The sequence below is a fragment of the Tauraco erythrolophus genome, chromosome 1, assembly GCF_009769465.1.
Source record: "Tauraco erythrolophus isolate bTauEry1 chromosome 1, bTauEry1.pri, whole genome shotgun sequence".
Taxonomy (NCBI): domain Eukaryota; kingdom Metazoa; phylum Chordata; class Aves; order Musophagiformes; family Musophagidae; genus Tauraco; species Tauraco erythrolophus.
The window spans coordinates 104,917,969-104,945,408 of record NC_141465.1 but is presented as its reverse complement, the minus strand read 5'-3'; the positions used below and the strand labels follow the sequence as shown (position 1 = coordinate 104,945,408).

Genomic DNA, 27,440 nt, shown 5'->3' with positions numbered 1-27,440 from the left:
AGTCTTTATACAATTGCTATTGAATATAAGAAACACCACACCTGAAAATAAGGAAAAACTAAACCATATTGATTTACATGTATCATGAATGAAAAGAATGGAAGGTGTTCAGCATAAAGCCCTGTCCACTACTGACATAAAAGAGATTTTAAAAATAATCACTGCACACAATACAAAGGGTGGGGTCATACTGGAGTTTTTAAGTCTCCTGTAACAGTAATATTCCTCATTACTGTTCACAGATGAGCGTTTCCATAGCAACCTGTTTTCAAAGTGTCGAATCATTTCGGCAATTGACGGCTTCCGCTTCTGAGTTCCTGTTTATATTAGTAAGAGAACACGGACAGTAAACAGAAGAGGGGATAGGTTCATCAGAGACGTAATAGGTTTTACATTTGCAATAGTAAGATGTCACCAGAAATGAGAACGACCCCTCCTCCACCCCCCTCTCAGAAGAAACACACGCAAGCACACATTCACACACAGAAAATCAATAAGCAGGGTATCATCCTGAAGGTGCGCTGAACCAAATCGCAGTACTGGTTTAGTTAAAACCAACCTGCCAAAACCCTCCACTGGCTAGTTTTAACCCAGATGAGTTCCCAAACTCCCTCTCTTCGCATCTGTAAAAACACTTGTGGGGACATAAGAGAAGGAACAGCAAAAGAATAAACTGCTGTAGGCAAAAAAAGAGTGGACCAGTAGTAGTATTTAAACAACATGTTGGAATCAGAAACAGACAGAATTTAACCAAATTTTAGCCAAACTAATGCTCACAGCCAACCTATGTTCATCATTATTACCACGGGATAAACACATTGAATTTTGAATTGGATTTTGCTATCAAGACCTTTACATTTTTAAACATTGTTCTAAATTATTTTTATAAAATATATTTCTTTTACTTGTTTTCCCAAGCAGTCAGGTCCAACAACATGACTAATGCAATTAAACTCCTTCAGTGTACACTTGCACATCATATACAGTTTGTTTGTTTGTTGTTTAAAAAAAAAAAAGCAGCAAGTCTGAGTAAATCTTTAAGGCAGTATTTAATAGCTTGTCAACACTCTTCCAAATTATGTTTTTCAAACATTTTCCATGAAGGAGTACTGAGCACTAGAATTCTCCTGTGAAGACAACTCTTACATTTCACTGATGCAAATAGGAAGACGTGAACCAATTCACAGACGGCTTTCAAGACAAGAAGAACCTGCAATTCTCTACTTGGACTACAAGGCTCCAGCTTCTCTTGTATTAAAGGGTTTTTTGGTTTTGTGGGGTGGGTCAAGAAACAAGGTTAAATAGAAGCATCAATGAAAGCCTGAACCACAGAAAACATACCCATGCGTACACATGCCTTTAGCAGTTCCTAGCTCACTGGGGCCTTGGCACAATATTATTTGGCACAATAAAACGACTTATTTTCCATACCTACACAGAAAATATCAGGCGTACTTAACCCACAGAGCTGGTTACTGCAATAAGCAACTCTCGCGTTAATAAGAGTCACAATCAAGCCTATTATTGAACTCAAGCGGCACTGAACTTCCTGCCAACACAAAAGATCACCAGGAGGAACGCTTACCTTTCACGGCTTCTTTGCGCTGTAGTTTATAGGTTTCCTTGCCACGGCAGAGGCGGTAAATAAAGAATCCCAGCTGATCCACGTTTTCAATGCGATCAGTAACAATCATCTGTTTCGTGAATCAAATAGGACTGAGGCAAGTATGTTCCAGCCTGTTGAACAAAACATAACAGCTCTGTCAAAAGCCATCTCTTTGTGGTCTAAGTGCACAAGAAACACTTTGCATCGTTTTCTTAACATGGCTGTGACATATCTGGAGTTCTTTCCAAATAAGTATTATCGCAGAATTTTATTCTAAATGTGCAAACATCATTGCACTGCACTACGCTACAGAAATACATAACGGTTATATTGAAAAAGGTCACAAAACTTCCACTGATGCATACGTCCACCGCTCTCCTGCTACAGTAACATCAGTCTTCAGCAGAGAAGAAATCTTTCCTCTCAGGCGCACCCACTGTCCGGATCAGTCCTGCACTTCTCAATCCAAAGTTTGCATTTAATAATTAACAACAGCCCGAGAGACCTCAGTGGGAACCACTCCCAAACAGGAGTTGGCAGAGGCGTGCTTCTCCATGGAGCATGCTCTACGTACTCTTGCTGATGAAGCACACCAGCTACGGTATACTCCAGCTGCAGTCCACGGGGTTTGGGAAGCCTTGGACACATTCACAGTGTGGGTCACAACTCCCAAGCCAAACACAAGACGACCATCTAGCCCCGTAAAAGTTAGTAAGACAATTCCCACAACTGTTTATACAGAAAAGTATTGGAAAGCCATGGTGGTATAGCAGGTACTTTAAGGCAATACACTGAACAGGAAGAGCCATGGACGACACACAAAGGCTTCCCAAGCCTTTTCTAGGCCGTTCAACGCTATGTTGCCACAGGTGGAATGCTGGGGAATCCAGCTCTGTGCATACCTGACTGTACATGGCTGACGAAGCACACAGTCAGCTATCAGCCAATTTCCTAATACTGCCACTGGTAAATAACCATCAACGTTTTTTGAACTACTATTTCATTTAAGACATTTTGTTAGTGGGATATTAATTTATAGCAGTAGAGCAGGTGTTGCTTGCTTTCTAAAAATACAATGATCACTTATTATGGAAACAAACTCAGCTTCTGTGGTGAAAGATCACTATATTTTGAATTGACAATAAACCACTTGAAATTTCCATTGCAAAACAAGACTGTCTTTTCAGTCCAAGCAACATGCTGAGAAAATGCTGATTAAATGCTATTCTTTTCAGTAAAGAGAGAAAGGACTGTATAAAATTCACTTTAAATTATGAAAATTTTCTTCAGGACATACAATGATGAAAACAACCCCGTTTTTTTCTCTTTAAATAACGGCTTGGAAGACTTCACATTCCCAAATTATCTCACTCATTATTTGGTAATTAAATCACTGTAAACTACTGTATCTTAACCCCTGGTGTTTTAAATTTCAGGAGAGAGCCTGAGGAAGCCCCAGAGCAAAGCAGCAGTGCAGGGCACTGGCAGGGCGGGCAGCAGCGCTGACAACCTAGGCAGCCTGCAAGGATGCCTCCTGGGCCCGTGCCCTCCAAACCGCAGGACCTCGCAGACCACCCCCCTAGACCTGAGGCTTTCTTGGCCCTCCCATGGGGTGCAGGAGGAGAGGGAGCTCAGAGCAGGAATCTCCTCTGCCCAGCTGCTGCAGGAGCAATTACTGAGCACTGGGACCCAGCACAAAAGTTGTCAGCATCGTCTTTGAGATGTCCTGTGCATTGCATATGGTTAAAATCGGCCAGTTGGCTCAACAACAGAACACGGTGGATAAACAAATATACCTGGATTTCAGCATTGTTTCTCAATGAAAGGAGGCCTTTCACTGCCTGCATATTCAAGCAAACTGTATCAATATATAGAAATGTCCTTCTTTAGGCTAAAATTATGGCTTTTGTGAAAAAATCAAACAGCCCAGAGCACCTCGATTTTCATAAAATGCCCTCTGCATGTATTCAGAGCTCACTCAAATGAACGAGCACTTTAATTTCATACTTTTTTTCCCTTGTGCAACCAGCGTGACTGCAGGACAGTGAATAGAAATTTACTCACTTTGTCCATCTGCAGAGTAGTTTCCCAAATTTCAGTTACAAAACATTTAGCCCCATTTTCTGAGACATCAAATGTCCACAGCCTTTTGTTAATACAATGAGAATTAAACAGATGTCTCCTAAAATTAGAGCATTCACTGTTGGGGACAACGATCAAATAGTTTGCTTTTGCACAGATTTTGAATTAAATGTGTGTTGCCTGGTTATCCTCTTACTTGTAAACCAAGCATATTTGATTTAGTACTAATGACAAAATGGGAAATTAATAGATTTTAATAGTGGAATTTGTGTGAACTAAAAATGGAAACAAAACAGGATACACAAAGTAAAAAAATATGAGGTCACCAAGTTTTACAGACACCACCTCGTCTTATGTACAGGAAATGAAAGTGTGTTTAAATACCCAGTCTCAAAACAGCAGCAAAAAAGCAGCAGAGGACTTACTTGTGAACTCATTTTTCACATGAAATTTATTTATATACAAAAACCACTCAGAAATGGCTAAAATGCTTCCTGGAGTCCTAATTTCAAGGCCTTGTTTGAAAGATGCAAACCCAAAGATGAGATTAACAATTCTTAAGTTACAAAAACCCACTAAAATAAAATATAAAATACTCTCCCCAAATCTTAAGACACAAGTTAGCTTATCAGCTCTCTTCCTCACCATAAGTGCTCTGCTGTTCTGTAAAGAAAATGGAAGGCTGAAAACCAGGGTAAATACTATTTAAAACTGTGCTAAAAGCATACATATGTGAGTTAAAAAAAAAAAAGAAAGATGATTCATATTACATTAGTAAGAGATCCCATTAGATTATCTACTTTGGCCTCCTCAGTTTCACAGGCCATTACGTTTCACCCAGTTACTACTACTAAGAGAACAGCGTGTCCCCGTGATGGCGAGAAGCCAGCCAGCACCAGCACCACAGGCCAGGCAGCAGTGTTCAATTATCAGACCCTGCTGGGAAGTGATTAGGAGTTGCCAAAATATTATACTGAAAACTCATGTTTGGTTGTTCAGCGTTGTGATAACTCAGTCCTTCCCAGTGTCCTTATTTTTAAGGACACCAAACCTCGTTCTGAAGGTCTGGTGCTCACAGAATCAGCAGTCTGGCTGTACTAAAACCCCTCTTGCTTAAATGGGCTTTGCTAATCATACAGTGCAAATCCTGATCACTCCTACAAAACCTCCCTGGTAATAGGAAGATCCATCTTAAGGCTGCTGGAAGCCTCGTGAACTCACATCCAGTGCTAGTCCATCACACTTAGTGCCACATCTAATTTCCCTGAGCACGCAGCGCAGATGCAACACACCTCACGTACATCATTCAAGCCATGGGACTGCTTCAAAGCAGCGGGCAACCCTAGAGATCTACGCTTTAAACAACGTCCTCTTGAAAGGATTTCTTGGAATACTTACTTTAAACCTCTCAGATAACCATCTTAGTCCAGTGCATACATGCTTTAGGGAAACTTTAGGTCACGACGGATTATAAATTAAAAACCACACAGACTACTGTCCAGAGTCTAGGTACACCACATCTACACAATTTGTCAATGAATTTGTAGTATCGAAGAGTGAAATCAGCTTTGTTTGGCTTCCTCTGAATTAGCATTTCCTTCATGATTGTAGATAATTAACTAAGGTTACAGACTTTTTACTGTCTTTGCAGGGATGTCTAAAGATTAGTTAACGTTCTAACACATGTGCCTTGAGTGAATGTCAGAGTTCTGGGGAAAAAAAAAAAAATTATCCTTTCTCCCTGTCTTCAGATCAAATTACTTATGATTTAAACCATACCTTGATGTTGATGAGCAGCTCCAGGAAATTTTTTGGTGGCATAACAACTGAAGTGTTCAGAGGAATCACATAGCACTTATCCAGGCTAAGGTCAAGATAGGCAGTGAGTCTCTGTTGAGGAAATATTTATTTTAATCAAAATAATGAGAACATCAGAAAATTTACACACAGACTTTGCCAACTGCTATTGCTTCATGTTGTTCTTCAAATTATTGTTTTGTTCAATATAAAGTCTGTCCAACAAACTCCAATTTGAGGGTAGGTAATGCAGAAATAAAAGGCAGACTTGATGAGAGTTTAAACCTACGACAGGGATTTGTGCAAGGCAACAGGCAGTAAGTAGCTCAAATGCACTACAGTAACGAAATTAGAAAGGTGTATCTGAGCTGTTTGGGAATCCACTACAGTAACCATTTATTCCTAGTTCCTGCACTTTGAAACAACAGGGCAAAAACCTTGCTCTAATCTCTATGCTTTTACATTTTGTTATAGTTGAAAGGGGAAAAGCTGCCAATAAGTACACAATACAGAAGGAAAAAAATACTGTTACAGACAATGCAACAAAATTCGTTTTATTTTCAAAAATTCTACTGACTGGAAGTATTAATGATTATTTATAGCTGAGTTATTACATTTATAGTGCATGAATTGTAGTATTTGTCATTATTTGATAAAAACAGAGACATAAACCCCAGGGAATTATCGTGATGAATCCTATGGCTCTGTTCAGAGCTGTGTTATACTGGATCTATTCTTGCTAAAGACAACATTATCTCAAGCTGCTGAAAGCTCTAAGGCTGGAGATGTATATGAAATACTGAGCACCAAGAGCTCAACGGTCAAAATAGTACCAAGACAGCAATCATCAGTGCAACTAATCTCATTACATGGGAATAAGTGCTACGCCTATGGCAAATGATCTTTGTGCTGACCTTTAGAGCAAAGCCTTTAACCCATTAAATCAAAAAGTAAATTTCTAATATTATATTGCTCCTATTGACTTCTTATATGCTGCTTTTTTTTTCTGTTTTTCCCCCTCTTTAGAGGCTTTGCTATAACTCTTAACAGAAGCTCTCTAAATATATTCAGGAATATTTTTAAATTACATAGCTCAAGCAAGCAATGTTTTCCTCCAAATCTGGTTATGAATATTTGATAGATAGCACTCACTTTGCCTGGAAAACTTTAAACTCTTAAGTTTGCATAAAAAAATAAGATACTTCCCTATTCTTTTTCAGCCTTGTTTAAAAAAGCTATTCAGCGAAGTCTTCAAATGTTCACAGAAATTTAGCTTCCTGAAAAACAGCTGTAGAACATTTCATCGCTATCAGACAGCTTCCACCAGGCTGTTACAGAAAAAAGGGCTTCTAATTGTTTTACAGCTGTCATTAATACCAAGAGCTGTAGGCCTGTCAACTGCCCTAGCAAAAATTTAGTACCACGATTCCTACCAGAGTTGTTTCTACAAAGAAGAAACAGCTAAAAGTGCTTCAAAACCCTGTTCCAGTGCCTTTAGGAATCACAATAACCTGTGGTGCACACGGAAAATTTAGCCTCTGCTAGGCTTCCTACGGCATCTGGAAAATGAGCTCTCTCCCACCGTCGGTCAGCTGGTTGCCTCCTTCCCTTTCTGCTGCTGCTTTGGGGTTTTTGAGCCATGCTAGGAGAGCACCTCTGGGGGTGCTTAAACATACCTAGTGACATCAGATGCAACCAGTCCCTGCAAGGTGAGATCAAACCTCTGACAGCCCTTTCCTAACTTCCTTGGCCCCACAGCAGTTGGTCAACTTCTGGCTCGGTGGACTTAGCATGGCAAGAACTATATTCTCTTTACTTCCTTATACTAAGGAAAGGAAATAACTCAAAGATTTTTCCCTTTCTAAAAACAGAACCGTATTTGCAAATGGTGGTTTACATACTACTTCATGATGATTGTATAACGCTGTACTTCGTATGCCCAGTTAGTAAATGCCTGCAGCCTGCTGCTGATCAAAACATTTCTGCTGCCTCCTCCTCCACCCTCCACTTTGCCCCACCACAATCATTATGAAGTACGTTTATCAGGTTGACTGACAGGGAACACTTTTCAAGTTTTTAAATGCATTCGACTTCTTCAGATATATTTCTTACCCGGTGGAAGTCATGGACGATATCAGCAGGGTCGCTGTCAGCAAACTCAGGGACTGGCACACTGATAAACTCAACATCTTCCTCCTCCAGGATCTGAATATTTTGCTCAATCGTGTGGTAGCGAGCACTCTGAGCTTCTGCCCCAGGCTCAGGCAAACTTAAGCCGTCTTCGATGTACTTTATTCCACAGAAATACACACCACCCTGCTAAAAACAGTAAACAACCCAGCAACAAAACCATCAGTAGCCTTTTTAGAAGTTTAAAATTAATATTCTAAAAGCACTGTGGAGAAGAAAAACCTGTCAGACTAGGTGAAGTGTTTTCCCTTCAATTTGATTCACACAGTAAAGTAGGAGCCAGTCGCTATCTACAACAGGACCATGGGTAAAACCTTAATTATACTGAACCCAGAAGGAGCCCTTCCCTTAAACTCAAGAAAAACAGGATCCCAAAAGCAGGTTCTTAAAATACACTCTTCTATTTTGCATCCATTATCTGTGGTACATTGCACATTTTTTTAGAAAATGAAGCTCCTCTACCTATATGCATGCATATTATTATTATTTTTAAATTAAATAATTATTTAAATTTTAAATTTAATAATGATTTCACTGCAGTCAATAATTACAATTTAAGACACTGAAAGTGATCATCCAAATCACTTTTGAAAACCAAGTCTAACTCTGAATTTGGTCCTGCATGCAGCAGAGGTCAGACCACATGACTTCAAGAGTTACCTTCCAACTCCAATTATTCTGTGAAATTGCTTAGTTTTGCAAGGCTTCTGAAGTTTTGAAAGTCAGTTTCTAAAATAAATTTTTGTTTTGAACAGTTTTAAAAGACAAAAAGGTAATAAAAAGAAACTAAAACAACCAATTTGTGTCCTCCTGTCACAGTTATATATGTCACAGATATGTATATATCTCACATATATATTTATATATGGCAGGTTACGTAAGTGAAGTGTAAAATACACTCTTGAATCAGAGGACGTCATATACCAAATTTATAGGCCAGACAGTTTTAGAAACATACACCTTAAGCATATACACATCCCATCAATTTAAAGTTTTACATTGAAAACATGTCTTCAGTGCAGCGTTAGCTCAATTCCCGAATGTTTCCTCCAACCCAGATCTGACTCATGAACAAGTACCACAGGTCTGAATGAAGCAGCACTTTCAATTTCAGCTAGCTGGCATGTGAAAGGTGGAGAAACGTGGTGCTAAGCACGGATGGAATACACATTAGTAATGCAGCAGGCCTTCACCTACTCTCAGCTTGTTAATCCACCAAGAGACAATATGTCGTTTAAGCATTGTTTGCAATACTACTGCTCCCCTGTAAATTAGGTTAACGTGATAGCCAAAGAGACTGCAAACTGCAAGTTCAGCTAGAATTTCTCATGTTTAAAAACTTTCCTTCCACATTAGGAGATACTAAAATGAGGAAAAAAATAATCCTGGTAGCAGGGACAAGAAACCTTCTAATTATGTGCACTAACCAGTGGGCTAGAGGGATTCATGTTTTGCTCATACTCTCTCTTTCTGACCCTGTGCAGTTTCTGAAGGAGGAGGGGTATGCTCACACCACTTGGGCAACAACCCAGCACATCCAGTGCTGCCCAGTGACAATCACCCTCAAGGAAGACAATATTTAACTAAGATCTCCCATGTTTTAGGTAAGTGTTCAACTTCGCTGGCACCACTGCCTTCACAGGGCTCCTCCTGCAGTAGTGCCATTTGTTGAAGACTGAGAATACACTTTGTCAGAGGTCTGATCATCAGCGTCGATTAGACTTGACAGAGCATGTTTAACCACGTTGACTGTGGTTCTCCCAAGTTCCCTGCAGGGCCTGTATTTCTTATTCCTGTGGAGGCTACAAAGGAGGAGAGTCACGGCACTGCTTTGACGACCAGTTCCTTTCCTGTGCATTTGCAGCACTGCGTGCTTTCAAGGGTTAATCTACTTCCAGTATTCAGCACTTTGGAACAGGAGAGAGCAGATGAAAATCTGGGACACCACTGGGGTTCCCACACCCAAGTCCTATTTAAATATAATCCTTTCTCTGCAAAGTAAAGTTTTTGAAAGTGTTGCTCCCTTTTATTTGCCAGCTTCAGTCCAGCCTTCCTCTGCTGACAGGTAACTTCAGAGCAGGTCACACACGTTGCCTTTAGAAAAGCTGAAGTTTTAGAAAGATAAAAATGGGAGGAGCAAGGCTATTTGGTTTAGTTCATTGCTCATCTTTCCTCTTCTGCACATAAAGCATAACAGAGAAAAACGCAGCCCTCCAGTAACAAAATGTATTTGACTTACCTGGAATGCAAAGTATTTGTACAGGTAGGCACCACCCAGGATCACACCCGCCAGCATAAAGGCCAATCCAAAACACATGCACCAGCACCAAGCCCTCCTCTGCCCAACAGGCACAGCATCCTCAGGGTCCTGCAATGCATCAGAGAGAGAGACCTTCAACACACTTCCCAAGACACATATGGTAGTAGATACTTCAGGCCCAGCAAGTACAAACATTGCATCCATCAGAAAAAGCTGTACGTGCTTTATCACAGTTGTTTTGAAATGTATTTTATTTGCTAAAGTGTAAAACATATCTATTTATGTTGAGGTTTAGGAAAACTTGTACTAACAGTCATTTTTAATGCCACCATCACTGATTAAATCAGAAGACTTAAGGAAGACAAAAATATAACAAAATCTCCCAAGATACTTAATAACACACAGTGAGCCACTTTACAGATGGCAGACAGAAAAATATCCGTTCTCAGGCAAGCTCCATGCAACAACAGCAGAGCGAGGAAGTCAATTCAGAAAGGTCAGATTATTTTTTATCTTGGTATATGCAATTTAATTGAACCTGAAGAACCAACAAAAGATCAAAGGTAATAAGAAGAGCAAAACATATCCTTTCCTATGTTGTTCCATCAGAAAGAAAGAGACTTTACCACCTCTTTGCTGGCAGAATAATAACAGTGGGAATGAAAAAAACAATGCTTTGTAAGTTGTAGTTAAGGAAGTTTTCTGCTCTAAGACAGCGCTGGCCATGCCTTGCTATCTGCTGTGCATGTTATGCTAAAGGAATGACAGGATGTTTCCCTTCTGGGGCACTAGTTTGCATAACCATGCAGTCCCCACAGGCATCCTAAGCAATAAACTGCTGCTTGCAAAATCCTTCCTCTATCAGCCCAATCACAATGCTCCTTCCTCCCTCAAATGTTTGCATAACTCACATCCAAAAAAAAAAAAGAAAAAAAATCCTACAACAACAAAAAATCTTTAAGTCACCCTCTTCCAAGCCATGATAATTCTGGGAAAATATGAGAATTCAAATAAATACAAAGCAATTTATTACCCCTTTGCAACCAAAAAAAAACAATAGGGTAGCATGATGACCAAGGCAAAATCATTATGGAAAATAAACAAAAAATCCCAAAATGGAGGAAAGGCATGAGGGAAGTGCTTGAGAAGGCATTGATAGCTATGGTTGTCAGTCAATGTTCTGCCTCATGTGGGTTTTTTTGCAGTATTTGCTAACTAAGATTATTTCCCACTTGACCAAAGTTGTGGTTGTAGTCCACATGCTACCTTGGTCCAGTGGGGAAGGAATTCCCCTCATCTGGCCAAAGCCATCTAAGCAAGTCTGACACCAAATGGAAATGGAACCCTCCCTGTAAATGGTGGGGAAAAAGAGGCGGTTCCTGAGAATGACTCATTCCAACCATTCCTGAGAGGAAACAGAGGGCTTTTGGAGAGGACTTCTTTACGCTGATTATAGGGGGAGATTCCTTGGTTAACAAACTAGGTACCTAATTCATATGTAGCCAAAATTACAGCCTGTGAAACCCACCCTTACAGCACACTGCAACTATCTTTCATACAGAAGTGGCAATGCAGCTTCTTTGCCAGGCAACAAATGCCAAAATCTGATTCAGAAATACTTAAGAGCCAACCTCTGAAGATATTCCACAGATTCTGTTTTATGTTACCTTGCAAACTACCACAGTAAATCAGGTTGTGAAATCTCCATCTTTGGAGGTTTTCAACACTCAACTAGACAAAGCCACGGCTGATCTTGCTTTGGCAACTGTCCTGTTTCTAAAGGGAGGCTGGACTAGATGACTTCCAGAGGCCCCTTCCAACCAACGTTTCTGGGATATGTTAAAAGGCAAAGTGAGAGTGGCTGGCTAGAAAAACAGAAAACAGTTGCCGTGGACTGGAAAAGCAGAATGAAAGGATAAGTAACAACTTTTTAAAGGTTTTACATTACTAATTATTTAAGGAATTCAGTGTAAAGAATTACAGGATTACTAACTGTGGTTTTTAACTTGGCTGTTTGCAAAGACTGAGAACAGGACATAACACCCATCTTAATCTAATTAACTTTCAGGTCAGGTTAAGATTCACTGTGGATTCTTCTATAAATCATCTCAATTATAAATCTAAACCAGGTAAAACAAGGATTTTTATTTTTATGTCGCCCCGTATCATTAGGTAACTATTTCCCTAGATATTTCAGAGCATAAAGGACACCCGATTGAAACTTTTTAAAATAGCTATCTTTTAAATTGTTACGAGTTCATGTCTGAAAAACAGATAGCAAACTGGCTCCAGGATACAATGCCGAAAACATTCCCTAGCGAAGAATATAAAGAGTATCTTCATTCTTTCCCAGTGCTGCTTTTATTCCCCATTCCACCTTTTTAACTCCAAGCAGAATTATTCATTAGTGGAATAACCACCTCTTCCATTCGTCCATCATTTTGTACATTCATAAAGATTTACAAAATGTGCATCTGGGAAATGGTACAGAAGGCATACACAGCATGAACACCGACCCAGAAATGGGAATTAATGGCAAATTAATTTCGCACAGGCCACAAAAACTATCAGAAAAAGGAAAGCAACTTCTACACTTTTGCCACGCTAGGAGGAATCTGAAGGACAAGTTTACTCATATTCCACCCAAAATTATTTTGCTGTGCTATATGAGATGACAGATGCAAATGACAGGTTTAATAGAACTCTTTAATCCCCTATCAGCAGCTACATTTTATCATAACTGTTTCTGAAGGCATCCCTTATGGTGGCATATTAACATATTTTGTGTTTGTAGTTGCCTATTGCATTGATTTGTCCAGAGCCTACTGAAAACAGCACACCAAATTTAGAGCAAGAGTTCAAATCCAGCTTAGCCTCTTGCTTAGAACAGTGCATGAAAGCACTGCATCTCAGTACAGAGGAACCACAAGCATTAGGTAACACTGAAAATATTTTATGCTATTGAAGGAGAACACAGAATTGATTTCTTCTTCTGAATCTGAAAACTAAGTACACCATCAAGCAGTTTAAAACCACCTTAAATTAAAGAATTATAAATAAACTACTGAAGCTAAATTATACTCATACTAGTAGCTGTCCCATGGCTAAGCTTTTGTATTGTTGCCATGACAGCTTAGTTTGGGCTGAATTGACCCAAAAATTCATCCCTCGCTATATAAATCTGACCCTCCGCACTGGGAAGAAAGCACGACAGATGCTCACCCTCCTTCCAGGTGAGTCATCTTCTGAAAGAAAAAGCATTAAGTGAAAGCGGATCCCCACACCGAGAGGAACGGTGCTGAATTAGCACCTCTCCCCACATACTTATGACTGCACTTTGATCCCAGATAGCATCTCCAGCTTCTGAAGCCAAAGCATACTGAGGTTGCAGCCTCGCTGACTAATTTTTCTCTAGGTCAGCTTTCCATTGCCAGAGGTATCTGACAAAAGCAAGCAGCATACACTTGAGGTGAAGACTGACCTCTAAAAATATGCCTCTCTACTTTTGTGAGCAGCAATAATTAATCCTTGCTGTTACGGTCCTTTTCTTTCCCCTCTTCTGCTTCATCCCTGCCCCATATAGTTCCAACTCCCTGGTGAATCCTCAACCTTATGGTGATGCCACAGAAGTAATCTTCTCTGATGCAAAATGCCTTAAGAGGAACTGGATGCAAGCCCACTACTGGCTTGTTTCCCTTGATGAGCTGATTGTTCTAATTGGAAAACATTTGATTAGCCTACTTCCCATGGACAAGACAGGAAACAGAAGCATCCCTCTACCACTTGTACGCTAAATCCTACAGTGTTAAAATTAAACAGTTCAGAACTTCCCAACCTGAATAGCTTCAAGCTCTGCAGGAACAATTTTCCTGTAGATAGAAAATGAGAAGCGTTAAATTCTCTTATTATTTGAGATTGGCAAGGTTCAAATCTGTCATCTTCTCACAAAGAATTTACAAGATGACTGCTGTTTTCAGTCAAGATCCCTTCATCAGTGGCCACAGCAGCTAACGTAAAGCTGCACTCTGTCTTGTTACTGGAACCGTGGAACACTTTGAAAACGGCCAAATGATACCACAAACTATTTATCAAAGCACTTCTCAATTATAGAAAGAGAAGTCTTCACAAGAACATATTTACGACAATTAGCATTATCTGTTCTGGAGTGGACTGAAGGGAAAAAAGTTAATAACCTCTAAATCTGCAAACATCAGCAGTTATTAACAGCTACTGGCTGTTCTTTTCAGCTCAATTTTAATGCTACTTTTTTTTTCTTTACATAAATGCTGGATTTCAGAAGCACCAAATTCATGTTTGAGGTAACATTACAAAACTCTTCTAAGAAACTCAGAAATACTGAGGCACAAATGTATTTAATTAGACTTGGATTACCAAGATTACTTAGATTTTCCCCTTGTGACTTTTTGTACATAGTCGAATATAATTGCTTTACCATTATGAAAGTAAAACAGACTAAAAACTTAAAAGGCACATGTCTAGTTCATATTAAAATGGGTGAAAAGATTACCAGACCTTGCTCCATTGCAGAAATTAAGGATGTATCAATTATATGATTAAAAAAATAAAATTCATATGAATCAATTAAGAAAGAATCCACCTAAACCAGAGACGATGGATATGCTGTGGGGAGTCCAGAATACTGTTTGAACGTTGTACACCTACGCAAAAGATAACGGCCCAAATTTTAAAAAAAGGTATGAGAGCAACAAAAATCACTTTGAGAGAGGGAAATGTCTTTCAGAACCAACATGCAGTCTTTGATCACAGAGAAACCAGATGCAGAGTATTACAAATATTACTAAAAATGTCTGCAGAATAATCCACAAACGGTCTGTAATAACGCATCTGAGAATAACATCTAATATATATACACACACACACATAAAAGCTTACAAGTGGTGTGGGTAGAACTGGCTGGAAGCTGTTTTCTTCTGAGGTCCTTTTGCATGCCAGTTAGCTTACATGGATGGACAGGATGCAGTGGGGCAGACTGAGCTTCCTAAAGGCAAATATTGACCAACTGCGACGTTAATTAGTGAAATGGGGAGAAGTTAATGATGACTCCCTAAAAGTGCTTTTTAATGAGGGAGGCTAAAGAGTCTTGAAATAAAATACTGACCAACGGCTGTATAAACTGAATTCTGGTGGTCAGGCTCGCCTGCTCTCACTTATAAATCTGACATCTGTAGAAAATCCTTCCAAAAGACAGTCAATTTAAAACGAACTTAATTTAGAAAGAGCTCTGCATTCCTCCCATGGTATTCTTGCCTGAAGACTGCTCCAAGCCTGGTATTCTATTTATTACTTGTTGCAGATGGGAAATTAAGGCAGGCTTTTGCAAGACTCCTCACTTGGCAGATGCTGTGAATCTGGAAGGCCATCATACTGATCTGCCTCTCAAGCAGAAATTTTATGATTCCTAATAAACTTAAATTTAAATTTTAAGTACAATGACCTTTTAACTTGCTAGTTGGAAAAACAGACTCTATATACAATAGATGCTTCAGAGATCTCTCGCTTATCACCAGGAGTGACGTAGTCTTTCTACGCAGATGATGAAGCCTGAAAACAAGCTATGGTTGTTTATGTGCAGTTGATATCTGAACACTGCAACCCTTCTGTGGCAGCACTGCCAGTTCCTCTTCTGTCAAGATGGACAGGGACTTGTCCATCTGGCCAAAGGCTCTCTGCCTAAAGAATAGCATGAAAATCAGACTTTAGTTCTGCTGTTGCTTGCTGTAGTCACACAGCTTGGATAACGAAGGAGATTAATTAATCAGAATTATCTATTAGGCAGTTGGTACTATTAACCTCTTCCTGTATTTCCAAAATCTGTATATGTTCTATAAAATAACACCATAAATAAAAAATCTGTTGTACAGCACTAAGAAATCCAGCAGTGAGAAGAAAATACATTCCAAGAGATTTCCAAAGTTCAAAGTCCAAAGACATTTTTATATTAGTTGAATACTACCTTTCACCAAATAATGGCTGTTTTATTAAAAAACGAGGTGTCTGTCAAACAGCTCATTTCATGGTTCAAACGTCATAACTATCATGGAATAAAAACATTAATATATGCAGCCAGCTCAATATCATCTTAAAAAGGGAATCAGTGCTGGTAGGTAGGAAGGAAGTTGCATGTATTGAGAAAGATGGAGGTGAAGGGAGAACAAAAACAAGGAAAAATTGACCAAGAAAAGGGGAGCAGGAAATAAAACTAGAGAGAAACATGATGGAACACGAACAGTTCAGTATCTCTGCAGGAAGTCAAGGAAAATTAAAATTGTAAAGTGAATGTAAAGGATGTGAATCAGCAGTTCACCCACAGCCACATGATAAAGGGGCAATAAAATAAGCTGTCTTGGAAGAGTAATCCTGCATCTCTTAACTGATGAGAGTAATCCTGATTTACTGAAACACTGCCTTCAATTTTTGAGACAGATTACAAAACTTGATAGCAGCCAACAATTAAAGAGCATGGGTAAAGAAGGAAGAAGCCTGTAACTATTTAGTCTGCTGCTCTAATTAAATTTGGGAGCAGTATTGTTAAAGGTGGTTATTTTTCTTGTTAGCTTTAGTTTCACATGGTCTAAAATATAGGGTGGGGGGGTGGAAACAAACAAACAAATCAAAACAAACCCAAACACACTTATTTAAATGGCCTGAAAGTTCTGCCTTTGTTAACCAGACAAGGACTTTCTTCAGGTGATTCACATGCACAGCTTTTGGCTATATCCTCATCCCAGGCTATCTACAGCAACCATACAACTAACCACACACTATATTTTACTGTTTTCTTCGAACCATATTCCCCAAACTCTTCCTTTTCTCTCTGTCCAGTTCCAAGACCTCCCAACCTCCTTCTCTCACCATCAAAACCAGTGGTTTCAAGTCTTCCTATAATTTCCTTCCTATCCTGTGTCTATGTCGCCCGTATCTTTCCCCATCCCAAAGCAGAGTTCTCTGGTCTCTGCCACGTGCAGAGTACTGGGCACACCTTATTTCCATTTCCTCCCTCCATCACTGCTTCACGATAAACCATTCACCACATCAGCATGCTACACTCTCGGGAAGAGGAGCTGGGCTATGGCCACAGAAGTACTCTATCTTTACCCTGCCTGACCAACCAACACTCCTGCGTCTCTGGTCCTGCATTTCCACTGTAAACACTCAGGGTTAAGGGCTGCCCTCCTTTCTTTTTCTGTGCAGCAATTACCACAACCGGATCTTAATATCATCGTATATTCCTTCTGAACATCAGGAAGTACTTTTTTTACTGTGAGGGTGACTGAGCACTGGCACAGGGAGGTTGTGGAGTTTCCATCCTTGGAGATACTCAAAAGCTGTCTGGATGCAGTCCTTGGTAATGGCCATTAGCTAGCCATCTAGTTGGACCAGATGACCTTCAGAGGTCCCTCAACCATGCTGTGATACACATCTACAGTCCTTAAGTAACACCACCACTACGCAGAGAGAGGATTAATGAATCATTAAAAAAAAAAAAAAAAATCCCGGAGTGCTGGGTCTGTACTAGACAAGTAACAAAGCTCCACACATCCTTTATTTCCTTTGCTTGGAGCTTTATGATTCTTCTGTCTTCCCTCCATCCCACCCCCCCAACATGAAACTTCAACAGAACCTACCTAACTTGGAAAATGTGCTGTCTTTAAATGTCTGGACACTGAATTTGAAAGTCCTTGTGCTGCTGACACCCACAGAGATCCACAATTGCCACTGTATGGTACTCAACACAAAAAGTTTTCATAAGCTTGGCTGGTGAAGAGGTGGTGGAAGACAGTTTTTTTCACGATACATAAATGTTTATGAATTTACCTATATATTTTCATAAACTAAAATGATGGAAATTTGTTCTGTATTCCACAACTATTTTTCTCAAATATTTTAAGAAAAGAAAAGCAATCTGGTGCAACAGTTTGCAAGTCATAGATCAAAACACACAGATGAAAGCTTGCACAGATACCTGGCAAGAGGTGCCTGAGGGATGCTTATTTTTTTAAAGCAGGAAACCCCAAACCTAAAAGGTTATATGGGACATTTTTCCGAATATGTTTTGCTTTCAGAACCCTTTATGGTTACAGCACGTCAAACAAGGCATTTCATTAAACTGTCCAATTTTGAAAAATGCTTCATTTTCACACATTGCCAAAATAAACTCTTTTCCCCACCTGCATTCTCTGACCTATAATTGACTTGTGTTCTACCTTAACTTATAAAAAATACACTAAATAAATCTGTAGCTTTAAATGCAATATTTCTCTTGACTTTATCCTGAATTAGATCAATGTCTGAAAACAGGAACTTAGAAGGTTCCTATTCCACTTTAAATGGATCAATACTAAATTATCTTTTTGACCTTGGTTGTTCCAGTTCCTGTCTCTTCCTTATCTGGCTCACTTCCTATGTCTGAAATTTCTCTGCTTTTTTCCTACAACTGCCTGAATCTCAGACATCAGTATGATGGAATGCTATGTGGATTTAACCTAGATTTCTCTCAAGGCTATTTTCCCAAGCGGTGATGGCTCTTTCACCCAAGAGATCTCATTAGCATGCACATATGCACCACTGAGCCTCAGAATTTAATAAGTCTATTCCCAGTTCAGCCACAGATGGTATGTCATCTCAAGCAAGTTAGAAACACTGTGTCTCAATTTCTCTCTAAAGTAGAATCTAGCATCACAGAAACCACTCGGGAGGTCTCCAGTCCAACCTCTTGCTCAAAAGGAGGGTAGACTCTGAAACCTGTCCGTGTTGCTCAGGGCTCTTGTCCAGCCAGGTTTCGAAAACCTCCAAGGACTGACACTTCTCAAAGCTTCTCTGGGCAATGTGCTCAGCATTCAGTTCTCCTCAGGCTGAAAAATATTTTGCTTATGCCCAGTTAGAAGCTCTCTTTTTTCAATTTGTAGCCACTGCCTTTTCAGTTACTTCCCCAGGTGCCAGGGGGCTGCTGCGAAGTCCCCCAGCAGCCAGGCTGAACAAGCCCCACTCCCTTGGCCGCTCCTCACAGTGCATGTGCTCGAGCCTCCGGCCATCATAGTGGCCCCTGCTGGTCTTGCACCACTTTGTTCATGTCTCTTTTTTTGATCAAAAAGCTCTCAGCCTCCAACGATGCCAGTGACTCATGCTCAGCTGACTGTCCAGCAGAAGCTCTGGGTCTTTCTCAAGCAGATCGGCTCCCAGCCAGGTGGTCCTCAGCCTGTACTGATGGAGAGGTGAGGTACAGGACTTTGCATTTGTTATTTCTGAAACTCGTGAGGTTTTGTTCAGCCCATTACTGTAGCCTGTTGGGGTCCCTCTGAATGGCAGCCCTATCCTCCTAAAAAACACACCTTGCTAATATATGGATTAGTGAATTCAGATGCGTGGTACCTGTACAGCAAGCAGAGTTCCCCGTGTGGAATCCATTCTACATGCAAGTACAGAATAGCATTTAATTGTGGCACTTTGGAGTATGAGCAGAGAAGAGCTGACCTTGAAAAGCTTACATTTAATTACACCCTCTTCCTAGAAGAAACTGTTGTAACAATCTGAAGGGCTTCACTGCAATTAGACTATTCAAAGCCTGAAGCGGAGCACACACTTCAGTCCCCAGCACCTGGCTGCATCACATCCTGCAGAAGCACAGATGCTAACCGGTGTTCAAACACCTCGCCAAGCAGCAGGACAACTTCCCAAAACCGCAAACGTTAGGGCAAGACGACTCACCGCACTTTTGTGCAGCAGCCTCAAAAAGTCCTCTTCAGTTTCCCATTCCGCAAAGGGTACTGCATTTTCAAACGTGTAAATGCAAGGGTTTTCTATGCAGACTGTATTTTTTTTAATAAAAAAATAAATAGACCTTTGTGACTCAGCAACCATGTAAGATACACTGCAGAGATCACTGCCTCCTCTCAGTTATGATCTCCCTAGCATACGCTTTTTCCACAGTCATTCCGCTGCCTCATTCTACCCTCAAAACAGCAGAAAGCCACTGTCAAAAGCAGGAGCTGGCTGAACCCTAGGAGGACGACAACCACAAATTATCCCAGGACTTGCATTCAAGGATCTCTACTCTTAAAACGCATGTGGATTTTATTTTTGTGTGTGTATACAGACATACATATATATGAAAAATAATATATATTATATACTTAATAATATATAAATGTTATAAAAATATTTGCACGTACACACAGAGACACTATTTGGAAAGAGCAAACAAAATATCAACTTATTTTTTCCGCAGCCTCTGTAATAACTGTTGGGCAAATATTACTTTGCCTTTTTTTCATGGTAAATTTTGTAAGGCTGTTGCACAAAGGCCTCTTGCTTGTAGATGCTTCAGACAGAAGCTGGAGTCTCTCTATATGTCGGTTGTGGTTCAAACCCTAAGCCCACGTGATGTCTGCTGCAAAACCATTTCTGACTTCATTGCAGAGCTCAACCTTATTAATTATCTCATTCCTTTGGTTTACCACATCTGTAAAATTAGGACAGATATCTGAGTTTTATAAATTAGCATGCTTTTCATCTGTAGATTCGAAGTAATTTCCAGTGAGGATAAAAAGCAGTACATAAATAGTAAGAAAATTAATGTTGTATTATTCATACGGATCAGGAGACTAAAAACAGATTAACGCTAACTTTTGTCAATCACAGCATAAATGGGGGGGGAGGGGAAGGAGTCTACACAATAGCAAACAGAACACACCGTTACTTATCCCAGCTGTAGTTCTTACATTTCAAATACGTCATAATGTTTTTGAAAGCACAGAATAAAGAACATTTAAAACGAGCAGGACTTCAAAACGCAGTATTTGCTTTCGAAGATACTTCCTGAGCGTCAGAGAGAGAACTATTTTCTTTGTATGTAAGCTATTTGATGCCTGTAGCTAGCAGCTACTGGAGAAAAAGTAAGTATAATGCTGACAAATATTCCAAAATCGCAACTGCGGAAGAGTTAACCAAAAACATTACTGGAGGTAAGTAAGCTTACCATTCTTCTAACCTCCCCCTCAAATACCATTAGCATCAAAGTTTATTAAATTGCTGATGAGAAAAAAAATGGAAAACACCACACAAATAACAAAGAAAATTGATTTATTTGAGTATATAAAAACACAACTGTTAGTAACATTTGCAACTGTAAACATTTCATTAAAATACTTTACAGGAAAAAAATATATACACATATTTTGAAATTAAGCTTTTCTTGAAATAAACATTCATATGTTAGATTAAATATTCATTATAATGGAAGAAGTCTAAACCATTTCCCTTGAAAATATTGTTGATTCCAAGAACATTTTCTTTCAAATGTTTTTTTTTACAGGAAAGTTCAGCATTTCATCTTGATCCAAATCTTCAGAAATGAACAAATTTAACTTTAGTTTTTCCCACTGAGCACAACTTTTGGTTCCAACAGCCGCTGTTTAAGTGGTATTTTTCATACCACTATGCAATGTTAACATCCAAACTAGTTTCTTGAAGCTTACCAGAAAGAAACAAAAGAGTACTGCATCACAGAAAGACAGGAGTGAACATAAAAGAAGTATTTATGACATTAACTATAACAATACATTACAGTGCAGGATAATGTTTCTAGATACTGCACTGTACAAAGCTTCATCTAATTATGGACTTTGCCACAAGACAGCGTTAAGGAAAAAAAAAAGTTTTCCAACTACATTTTTAGGGCAAGGGGCCTCAGCCAAGCATAAATTCATTAATCTGAAAAAAGAAACCATTTAGAACTGCGTAAAGTACTTGCACTGTCACTGTGCTCATCCCTGCACTGAATTCATATAAGCTGTAACGATGTGTGTACGGACATCAGCTCTTGCTCACACAGCCAAAAACATAAATGACACAAACAACTGACGAGGTAGTTATCACAAAGGTCTGGTAGAACACACCCTGTTTGAAATATTAAATATTATGCTTCTGGGAAATGGCTGTATTTCCAAACCAAAGCTTTGTATTTGTTTTTCAGGCTAGAGAGCGATGAGAAACAGAAAAGGAAGGGAGATACAGACCACTGACAGAACTCTGTCCCACAGGTTCATTTCCATCACTGGGTGGATGGGGATGACAAAAACACTTCAAAATAGCGAGAAATTTTCAGAGAAGCACCACAAACTTTCATGATTTTGTTTTTTTAATACTGTTCTCTCAATTGCTGGCAATGTCTACAGAATAGCTTTAGGAGCCAAAGTCTCAAGACCACAGCAATCTTATTTTCAGGAAGCTGCACTGCTTAACCAGTAGCACAGATCCACCATGTAAAAGGATGCAGGGGATGACATCAGCCACAAGGCTTCTCTTATTAGGAAGGGTTCCTCATGAACAACCCCTGCCACAAATTTTGTTTACATAAACTCAGTTTCCCCAAATTTATGCTTGCAGGTACCCATAAAGCCAGATAAGTAACAGAATCCTGGGTACCCCTTGTGCCTAAAACTGGAGGGTTTTCATCTGAGGTTTGGTGGCTTTTCAATAAAATCTCCAAGTCAGGGAGAAGAAGGGGAGAGAAAGCTCAGTTTCCTAGGATTTTTTTTTTTTACTTCTGATCCTCTTTTAAATAATCATACCTTAATCCAGAATGCTCTGACAGACAGCAGAAGCTGTTTGGTTTAATGACCTAGTTACATCACGGAAAATACTGGAAAAGACAAAGACTGCTCTTTCCCCAACGGTGAGTGGTGAAAGGTCTATAGAAAATTGCCCGGAGGAAGGCTATAAAAGGAATAAGGAAGCTCCTCGAAGAAAAAAGAAACCAAAAACAAAACAAACCACCCCAAAACACCCATCTACAGACACATCCCATCAAGTGGGAAAACCTGCTTTCCTGATGGCAAAACAACAAGCAAATGACTATTTATTAGAGTGTATACTAACATATATAGCATATACATACACATTATATAGTGTTTTTATATATATATATTTACAGACACACAGAGTACAGCAACTGTAAAGCTACTATCTTTGTTTCAGAAACATCTAACACCAATTACAAAATCTGAGGGGTTTTCTACATGGTAAAATAGTGCTTATTAGTTGCTCAACAGTATTTCCCAGGTGGACTCTCTTACTCTGTGTTGAAAGTATTTTACTGTGCTTTAGAAAAAATTAAGGTAAACTGAAACAAAAGACTAATTTCAGAGTGCAGAGTAATAATGTTCTCATAAGGAATAAATGCAGACAGCTGCTGCTTTTAAAATTCTTAACATTTACACTTCTACATTGAAGTCTCTCTGCAGATACAGCTGTCCAAAGGTCAGCTATGATACATATATGTGAATCCACAGTTTCTGCACACAAAGCTGTACCTGGTGAAGATGCACTGAGTTGAGCGGCCCAAGAGGGGAAAAAAAATAAAAATAAAAGGTTGTCACCTACCCTGGCAGAAGGGAGCAACCGCCTCAGAGTTTCTGAGGGCCCAAAAAGCTTTGGGGAAGACTTAAATCTATTGAACAGACTTTGCAAAATGTCTGAAGACTTCAACTATGCTCAGAACCATCTTTGGCTCTTCAAAGGTCTATAGAAGGGAGAAACGTTAAAATACCACCTATTGCTCGTCTGTTGGGAAACTGGGTCATAATATACCGCATTGTACTAACAATGAGCAAACTGGAAAATTAAATGCGGCCTAAGAACCTTCACTAACAGTATTCTGTATTTTGGCCAGGAATTATGGCATACAAGTATCTTCCCAACAGCAGTAGCAGAGTTGTAATGATTGCCTACAGTACGTATGGAGCCACTTTCACAACACACAGTAATACTGACAGGTGACTTATGCAGAGACAGGATTAGCACTCTTGATTTTTACACTCCTTTTTAAGTAGGATACTCCAATGCGTAAGACCCTTGCCTTCTGCAAAAGCTTTAAGCTGTTGTTCCCGTGATACATCCCCTACTCTTCTCACATCTTCCTCCCCTCTCTTCAATTAATTTCCTATTAGTATCTGCATCAGAGGTTACTGGGCAAATTTTGGTGAGATCAGAGTACTTCTATGCCACATCATCAGCATATTTTGACCGCACACACTCTTTAATAAGCCCTAGGAAGATTATCTACTTGAGAGTAATCCTGCAATGGCAGACAGACTGGCAGTCTTCATGACACTGTGCCAGAAAAGCAACAGAACGAGACTGTCAAAGAACTAGCCCAAGAGCTCATTCCATGAATTTTTATTTTCTGGACATTTCAGAGTATTTGGCTTTATTCACTAACATTAACTGGTTTACTAATACCTCTTGCTACAATCTTTGGAAGTTCTTCTTAATAAAATTCTGAATGTGCAATTCTGCTGATCCACTTCCATTCTTAAGTTTTTCCATTTACTTCAGTCCAGAATGCCTCTCAGGACATTCTTCATAAAATGTAGTATTTTTCATGTTCACACCTGTGATCCAGATCTACTTACTGTCCTACAGAAACAACATCTGTAAAGATACCTGAGAGGGGAAAACAAATGTTCCACATTTGCTGTTTTGGAGATGTGACCTTTTTTCAGTCTACCAGAACTGACTCTTCTATATACATTCTCGTATTGCCTTCAAACCTCACTTGAAGCTAAGGATTTTTCCAGCAATGAAGCCACATGAATAATACATTCGTCACACGTGGTTTATTTTTCCCCTTCCCTCCAAAGAACTACATAGGCAGTAGAAGTTCCCTGTGGAGGGCGGGAAAACATTAGTTTCTAATGCATTTGTATTAGAGAAGGTAAAGTTCAAAGAGTGTGTCTTGCGCTCACCTCAAAGGTATCAAGTTTTACAATGGCCTTCAGTTCCTTGTTTTGTCTGAGATCTGAGAATAAACTCCCAGACTTGAAGATCCAAATACCTCTACAGCTACATGACATAATTGGATTCAATATTGTTAATCCTGCACGAATTGCATAGCCTTTTCTACTAAAGCTACAGATGACACTACTGTACTCAAGTCTGCTTTTGTTTATGCTCTGAAACACAAAAGCTCAAAAAAAGCTTATTCAAGAGAATTTTGCACACCGGTAGGTATAGGTCTGCAGTTCTGCTAAGAAAAGATGGAAATACGTCAAGGAGAATGTCAAAGGCTTGATGTCCCATAAGAGTAGTCATCTGCTTTTGGAATTCTCATCTGTACAGAGCATCAGCTCCCAGCATGCTATTTTAGGACTGTTTTAAGCCTTGTTCAGGCATGTTCATCCCCTGATAACAGTGCAAGAACTTCTAAGTAGCTACTGTGAGACAAGACCACCTTTTGACCTGGTTAATAAGTCTTTGCAAGTCTCATTTCTGGCCAAGGAAAGCAGTACTAACTAAGACCCGAGCAAGGTTAAGGCAGATCTTGTATCTCATCCTCAGCTGCAAGAATTTACAGCTCTGCGTTAAGGAAATCATAGTCAAATAACATGCTTCCGTCAGTATCTGGACAGGGTCAGGAGAATTTGCTCCCCAGTGTACAATTAGCCAGATGTATTTTGTTTGTTTAGCAGTAGGAACGACAAGCCCAAATTGGTGGGCTATCTGAAAACAAACATCATCCAGGGCAGATCTGAGATTCCAAGGCCATATGAAAAATGTGTTTTCTGGAACTTGTAGTTTGTATCTTGCTTCTGTGCTCGGTGTCAAACTGATCATCAAACCTGGGGTCGGAAAGGAACTCCACAGCTCAAGGTGGGCTGTGGGAATCCATTACCTTCTAGAGAACAGCACTCCCGCTAGGAACCACTAGGCACACAGATAACCTAGGGGATTTCCTGTAATTGCAGAAAATTTGAGTAACGATACTGTCTCATTTGTTGCGGCATACGATTCTAAGGACTTAAATACTTTGGTCCGAGTTTTATAAATGCAGTATGTTCAGTAGAAGTGTGGAATTTCACCACCTGCTACAGCAGGAGGGCATCACTAGAAAACATCTTGTGGTCCCCCTTGGCTTTGAAATGACAGTGGATTCTGCAGGCGAAGAACCTGACTCCATCAAAGACATGGCAAAACCTACAGCGGGGTATATCTTCACGCTAAAAATTCAACAGATACTGTCTTCCCAGGCAGAATTTCATCACAAAGATTTAGGAAATTAAAAACCACTATCTCTTCTGCGGATCCGACCTGGTAATTCAGAGGCCTGATGCACAAAAGATTGTGAAAGCAAATGAAAACAGCAAGGCGTGCTGTTTGTGCGCAGCTGGCCATTTTTCAAGTTTTCATTCTCTTTTCTAAGAGCTCAGAGCAAATTACGCTACTCCTAATTAAAAACTGGGTTTGATTATGGGAGCACAGAAACTGCAAGCAAAAAACCTTTATCTTCTGGGCAGTTTTGCACTTCAAAAACTTTAGAAGCCGCCGCTGTTTTGTTCTTTGTTGCTGTTCGGAGGCTCGGAAGGAAGGCGACAAGCTACTGGAGTCTGGGCGCTGTTTTGGGGCTGGGGGAGGCCGCTCTTTGTTCCTTTACTTAAAGCAGCCCAAGTTTCAAGGCGAAGTTCGCCGTGACACACGATTACCAGGCTCTGCAAACACTCTGCGGCAACAAGCACGGCCCAACTCCCAACTTCACCCCTGCCGCCAAGCGCTCCCTGTCCCGAAGCATTTCAGGTTTGCGAGCGAGCTCTCAGCTTGCCGGACTTCTCCGTGCGGCCGGAGGGTATTAAAGGCGCTACGGAAACCAAACGCGATCCGCCTTTAGGAAAACCAATTTCCGCGACAGACCCAAACACACCGAAGGTTCGCTCCGCACAGCGCGCAGCGGCTGCGGACCGGCTGCGGGACCGAGCGGGCAGCCGCGCTCACCGCCGGTGGGCCGGGGCGGGCGGCCCCTCGCCGGGCCGGCCCCTCAGCTCGCTGCGGGTCCCGACGGGACGCCGCAAAAGGAAACGAAAGCGCCTTAAAAACCGACCTGGACGCGGTCCAAGAGCTGCCGGGCTAAAAAAAAAAAAAAAAAATAAAAATAAGAACATAAAAAAACCCACACCACAAAAATCTCAAAAGTAGGGAGAAGCGGAGCTTTAAAGCTCGTTCTGTCAGCCATTTTAGAAGCGTGAGCCGAGAGGGGCGGCGGGGCACACCGCTGCGCAGCTTTCCCTGCCGGCCCGCCCGCGGTTCATCGCCGGGGAGCAGAGCGTATGAAGCACAAAATCGTCCCCACCGCGTTTCGCTTCCCTTCGCGGCGCCGAGCGGAGCCGGAGCACCAGCCGCCGCGCAGCCGGGCCGGCCGCAGCGGCTCGGTCCCCCGCCGCCCTCACCTTGGCGTCCGGCGGCAGGATCAGCACCTGGCTGTTCTCTTCCTCCTTCTTCGCCGCCTCCTTCTGCGCCAACGCGGAGTTGAACGACACCTTCACCATGGCCGCTCCTCAGCAGCCCCCACGCAGGAGAAGGAGCCCGGACCGGCAGAGCTACGAAGGCCACCTCCTGCCTTGCCGCCCCCCAGCTGCCGCCTGACCGCGACTGCCACCCCCGTCCCCTTGTCAGGCGGCGGCGGAGGAGGAGGAG

The 27,440-nt window shown here is 40.7% G+C and overlaps 1 protein-coding gene across 1 annotated transcript; it reads right to left on the bottom strand.

Annotated features, from left to right (window-relative positions):
* Window positions 1-78: 78 nt before the first annotated feature.
* ITM2B (integral membrane protein 2B) lies at window positions 79-27,440 on the bottom strand. Its single transcript, XM_086612069.1, is given in 8 exon segments — window positions 79-261; window positions 264-317; window positions 1,586-1,697; window positions 1,699-1,737; window positions 5,468-5,578; window positions 7,598-7,804; window positions 9,915-10,043; window positions 27,194-27,440. Coding segments are annotated over 8 exon segments (783 nt in total). The 5' UTR covers window positions 27,293-27,440; the 3' UTR covers window positions 79-229.